The sequence below is a fragment of the Chionomys nivalis genome, chromosome 5, assembly GCF_950005125.1.
Source record: "Chionomys nivalis chromosome 5, mChiNiv1.1, whole genome shotgun sequence".
Classification (NCBI taxonomy): Eukaryota; Metazoa; Chordata; class Mammalia; order Rodentia; family Cricetidae; genus Chionomys; species Chionomys nivalis.
In genome coordinates, this window is record NC_080090.1 from 9,151,834 (window position 1) to 9,157,833 (window position 6,000).

The 6,000-nt window shown below is 51.0% G+C and overlaps 1 protein-coding gene across 1 annotated transcript in view; it reads left to right on the forward strand.

Moving 5' to 3' along the window:
* The window catches only part of Ptpn14 (protein tyrosine phosphatase non-receptor type 14), a 136,322-nt gene extending 130,589 nt beyond the window's left edge, over window positions 1-5,733 (forward strand). Inside the window, exons 18-19 of the mRNA XM_057769737.1 lie at window positions 1,095-1,258; window positions 4,881-5,733. Of these exons, the coding sequence (XP_057625720.1) occupies window positions 1,095-1,258; window positions 4,881-5,009 (293 nt within the window). The 3' untranslated portion in view covers window positions 5,010-5,733. The remainder of the gene's footprint in view (window positions 1-1,094; window positions 1,259-4,880) is intronic.
* Window positions 5,734-6,000: the final 267 nt, after the last annotated feature.

Consider the following 6,000-nt stretch of genomic DNA (forward strand, 5'->3'; position numbering starts at 1 on the left):
CCCGCCTAACAGAGCTCTTTTTATCCAGTTTGGGGAATCTTCTGCGAGTGGACTGGTTAAAGTTGTCTCCAAGAAGAAGACCCTGGAAACAATACAAGTAGATTGGTTTGATGATTGATAGCCCTACTGAAGTGTGGGACCCGTGAGAAGGTCTAAAGTGTAGTCGAATTTTTAAAACCAGCCAGTTTAAGGAATGCCAGTCTAAGCTACCGAAGGGTACAGGGCCTCCCTTCAGGGAACATGTGTTGCCTAAGAACTGTTTTTGTGAGGCTCTTGATGCAGTGGGGTTGTATAGCACGGTGGAAACACTGGCTGTTGGATTGTCTGAGGATCCTGTTTTCCCCTTTACGTGGCAATAGGGAGACACATTAAGGATTATGTGGCCGCTTTTCTTTTGTACCCACTGGGGCTGTGAACAAACCTTTGAACAGCCCTGCTGGCCTGGGCAGCTGCTGAGAGTGACGAGAGCTGTTCTCGAATCCTCCACCCACAGGCTCGTTGCTCCAGAAGTGGGGCTCATCTTGAATGTTCACGTAACCTGGTGGAAGTGGATTCCCCAAAGCCCGTTTTTTTTTTTTTGTTTTTTTTTTTGTTTTGTTTTGTTTTTTTACATCTGACAGTGAAATCAAGCCTTGGTTGACACTCACTGCTTTGATGAAGGGGTAGGGGGAAGGCAGGGGCAGGTGGCTGCTCCTTGCCCAACAGGAGAAGGCTCTGACTGGCAGGCATTTCTAGGGGACTTAGCGGCTGCTCTGATCCCAGTCTGTTAATAGTATGAAGTGCGGTGAGTAATGTCTAGAATCATCTGCTTGGGGGACTTGGGGATTTGCAGAAGGGAAAACAGAATTTAATTTTTAAAAAAGAACTATTTAAAGAACAAATTCTCCAGTGGACTAATTGACTCCCAGCTGGTCTCTTCTGGATCCAGGAGGTTACAGCAGGTACCAGCCGAATGATTAATGTCTTATAAGAATTGCAAATTATTATGATTGCAAACAAAAGATTTACCCTCATTCCTGGCGCCTCTCCCCCAATCTCCCTGGGTAAAGTTATGTGACACACGTGAGTGACGAGACTCACGTTGTGTCCCGCAGCCTACTTGGAAGAAATCCAGTCAGTCAGGCGTCACACCAACAGTGTCCTGGAAGGCATCAAGACCAGGCACCCGCCCATTGTGGTCCACTGCAGTGCAGGGGTGGGGAGGACCGGTGTCGTCATCCTTTCCGAGCTCATGATCTACTGCCTGGAGCATAATGAGGTGAGTTGTCCGTTTGCCTCTCTCTCTCTCTCTCTCTCTCTCTCTCTCTCTCTCTCTCTCTCTCTCTCTCTCTCTCTCTCTCTCTCTCTCTCTCTCTCTCTCTCTCTCCTTTCCTTCAGGCACCATCACCCTGAGTTTTGAGTCATTGCCTGGAGCTTACCGAGCAGGGTGGGCTGGCTGGCCAGTGAGCCCCAGGGGCCCTCCTGTCTCCACCTCCCCGGTGCTGGGATTTGTGCATAGCATCCTGCACAGTTGTTATTGTTTACATGGTCTGGGGGAAATGAAGTCTGGTCCTCTAAGCCATTTATGCACTGGGTCATGCATGGTCCCAACCTCGACTTCTGAGTGCTTGCTGTACCTCGGTCCCAGCTCTGCACGAGACCCGCTCTCCTGTTTTGGGGTTGGTTCCTCTCCACTGACCTGAGTTTTCTAGATCCCTGGTTCTCTAGCTGGACTCCAGCATGTGCAATCTTCCTTGTCCCTGATCCCGCTGCTCTGTTTAGGCTCCTAACTGGGAGCAGAAGTCAGAACACAGCTGCTACTCTGTACAGCGCGGCTTTATTTGGGGGCATTTGCCCTCGTCTGGCTCGGCAGTGTGTTGTGTAGCGCCGAGGGCGGGAATGCGGGCACCAGCACCAGCCGCTCTTTGCCATCCTCTCACAGGGTATGTGTTATCCCACAGGGAGTTATACTGAGAGTCTTCATTCACAAAAACCTGTGCTAGGGTTGAGGGCAGTGGTTTAGATTCTGCTAGTCTCTGTGTGTGTGTTTGTGCGAGTTCTGGGCATCTAACCCGGGACTTGGCACGCATTAGACTAGTGCTCTCCACTGAGCTACACACCGAGCCTGTTGAGGGTGTGTGTCTGTGCTTTTTAGATGGGTCTTGTTAAGTAACCATTACACTAGGCCCCCAGCCCTAGGCTGCTGGGAGGTTAATAAAGGGGCACCATCCCCTCTGCCTCATGAATAGAATAGCCAGGCACAGGTGAGGAAATCCAGGCGCAGAAGCAGTCACGTGATATACCTGGTGCTGGGTGTCTTTAAGCAGCTGTTTGATGGCAGGAGGCAAGGGCTCTTTCTCTGAGGTCACTTCCTGTCTTCTCACCGTTTCCACCAAGTTTTTGGTCTGTTCTTGTTCCGTGTGATGGATACATCAGTGAGTTAATGGGTACTAAGAGACTCACAGATCTGAGACTAGCTTAAGTGCCACCCTGTCTTGCTGGCTGTGAAAGGCTGGTCTCTGAGCTCTTTGGAGACCAATTAGCCACGTTTGTGAAGCAGTAACTGGAGCTCACGTTGCTCATCACGCTACTGTATGCGTCAACACCAGCCTGGTGCGGAATGGGTGTGGAACGGGGGATCCGGCCAACAGGGCATCCCATGGGCTCCCTGCAGCTCAGAGCGGCTCCATTCCTTGTGGTGTGTCCAAGCACAGTGGACTTCCTCAGTGCCCAGCCGCATGCCAGGACATTCCTGGCTGGTGTGTGGCCGTCCTAAAGGACTTCTGCTCACAATGATAGTCGGAGATGACGAGATGACTCATACCATGGGTTTCCTCTCCCCGGTCTTATCTCTCCCATTTCCCATGGTTGCTGTTGACCAAGGAAAACGGTCCTCTCTGCTCCGTGTTCTTGAGGCCCAGCTCCTCCTGCTCTTGTCTCTGTATCAGGAGATGGGCAAACATGTTTGTACTTTAAACAAAGATGTTTGACAAATAAATACGAAATTGCTATGACCTATTTTTTCTCCCACTCCAAAGTAACCTCCTTTTCCAACAGCTGAGGTTGCCCGTGTGTTGTAATTCAAGCAGTTTTCGTTTTGTCAATGAACTGGCTTTTTCTTTCCCTACACTTTCCCCTGTTTGTCTCATTTTAAACAATAATTGTTTTAACTCTGTGAGTCTGGAAGAGCAGCAGGTGCCCTCACCTCCTGGGCCATCTCTTTAGCCTCGTCGTCTGATATGTAATACAGAGTATTTGAACTTGGGCATGGGGGCGGTGCGGATTCCTGCAGTGAGATTGGTAGCTGTGAGGTAGAGATCAGTAGTTGCAACTCTCCCAGGCTGCTTGGCGGTGCCAGCGCCTCTCTATAGACATCTCTGCTGGTCTTTGAGGATCGGTGACAAAGTCTGCCAAGATTCTGCATATGCCAGGGGCAACTGTGTCCCAATGGTAGTGGTGGAGGTGGTAGTGGGGATGGTAGGGGTGGTGATGGTGATGGTGGTGGCGGTGATGGTGGTGGAGGTGGGGGTGATGGGGGGGTGTAGTGGGGGGTGGTAGGGATGGTAGTGGGAATGATGGGGGGGTGATGGGGGAATGATGATGGAGTGAAGGGGGGGTAATAAGGGTGGAAGAGACCACGAGAGACATGGAAGTGGTAGTGGGGAAGAGTGGGGCGGCAGGGAGGGTGGCAGAGTTGGAGGTGGTTACAAAAAGAGAGAATAGTTGCCTTCAGGGCTAAGGAGATGGCTCAGCAGCCATGAGCGCTCACTTGTGAAGCAGAGCCCCAGCATCCATGAAACGCTGGGTGTGGACAAGCACACTGGTCCAGAGAAGACACGAGACACACATGACACTGATGATAACACCAGATGGAGCAACAGGACACTAGACTGCTAAGGCTCCAGGCTAGCCAGCCTAGCGGTGGTGCACGCCTTTAATCCCAGCACTCTGGAGACTGAGGCAGATGAACATCTGAGGTCAAAGCCAGCCTGGTCTACAGAGCAAGCTCCAAGACGGCCAAGGCTACACAAAGAAACTCATAAAACAAAGAAAGAAAGAAAGAAAGAAAGAAAGAAAGAAAGAAAGAAAGAGAAAGAGAGAGAGGGAGGGAGGGAGGGAGGGAGGGAGGAGGGAGGGAGGGAGGGAGGGGGAGAGGGAGGGAGAGAGAGAGAGAGAGAGAGAGAGAGAGAGAGAGAGAGAGAGAGAGAAAGAAAGAAAGAAAGAAAGAAAGAAAGAAAGAAAGAAAGAAAGAAAGAAAGGGCAGTCTGGCAAGCTCCAGTTCAAGAAGAGACTGTCTGGATAGAATAGCATTCGATGTCCACCTCTGAGTGTGCACGCCATACAGTACGGTGTGCCCACACGAAGGGAATATCTGGGCCAACAAGATGGTCCAGAGGGTAAAGGCGCTAACCACCAAACTTCACAACCTGAGCTTGACCCCCAGAACACACACAAATACATGTAAAAGAACCTTAAAAAAAGGAAAAGAAGAAGAAATAGCTAACTTGAGGAGGTTGAGGCAGGAGGATCATCATGTGTTTGAAGACAGCCTAGACTACAGAATGAGCTTCCCCAAATTTGTCTCAACCTAAATATAAAGGGAAAGGATGGGGAGGGAGGAAGAGTGTTTGGTATTTGTCACTCCTCACTGCTCCGAGAGCCTTGCGGTGTTCGAGTTCGACAGCTCTCAGATCACCCACAGGAGTAAGCTTAAACAAACACAAATTGAATGATACCCACCAGTGACCAGGTTCTCCAACCCTGGCATAGAGTCGATTCCTATGGCCTTGAAGGGGCAAGTCCCTTCCTGGTCCCAGGCAGTGGGCAGAGGCTTCCCAAGGTGGGAGGAGCCCAAGAGAGGCCTCCTGTCTCAGGCTGTGTGTCCTTTCTTTCCCTTGCAGAAGGTGGACGTGCCCACGATGCTGAGGTTTCTCAGGGAGCAGAGGATGTTCATGATCCAGACCATCGCGCAGTACAAGTTCGTCTACCAAGTCCTCGTCCAGTTCCTGCAGAACTCCAGGCTCATTTGAGTTCCCAGCTGCAGCTTCTGGAGGAGGGAGCCAGCTCCATCCTGCAGGGGGCGCCACTTCTGGACAACATCTGCCTCAGTTGGAGGCGGATGGCTGGCATCAGGCAAGAGCCAGAGTTACTTACAAACATCATGTATTATTTTATATGAGATAATTTATTTTTCCGTCTTTGGAATAAGTTTTGTTGAGTTATTATAATGCATTTTTTTCACAATAATATAGTGCTTCTCATTTGAACCACATGTTGACTGATCTGCATATAAGCCCCCCGGGAGGGAAGGTGGTGACCCCATGGGACATTGTAGGCACGGAGTCATAAGGGAACACATCCCTAGTGAAGGTGCAGACAAATTACTAATGCCTCCAGTCAAAAGTGGCAAGAGAAAGAATTCACTCCCAGCTGGAAGGAAGAGAGCCGAGGAAGGCCCTTGCAAGTGTCCCCTTAAACACTGGATCCGCGCGGCTCGCTGGATAGCTGCTTCCCGCTGCTCCTTTGCTGCCCTCATCCCCATGATCTCTCAGTCCCTAAACCTGGGGTGAAAGGTTTAAGGCTGTCCGTGCTGTCTTTGCTGCTAGCTCTGCTGCTCGCTCAGCCCTTGTTCTGGTCCGGAGCTCTGATGCGGTGATGGAGCCCATCTTGTATGCTCCCAGCACCCTCATCTGGTGGCCCTGGGCCAGGCCATCTGCCCTGCTCGGCCCTTTGCCTGACTGAGAGAAGATAATAGAGGAGGGTGGGAACAGCATCGGGTGGGGCCTCGGTGTGGATTCTTAACTAAATAATGTTGCGTGTGGCGGATGGGGACTTAAGAGGGTGAGGTTTGGGTCTGTTCCATCTTCCTATCCATGGCTAAGTTGTTAAAAGGGTCTTAAGGGTAATGACTTAGGAAACTCACATCTGGGAGCCGCCTGGTACTCGGCACAGGGCCCTGGCCAGGAGGCTCACCCCTGACAGGCATGCACCCTGCCTACCTCACTGCATGCCGATTGATTC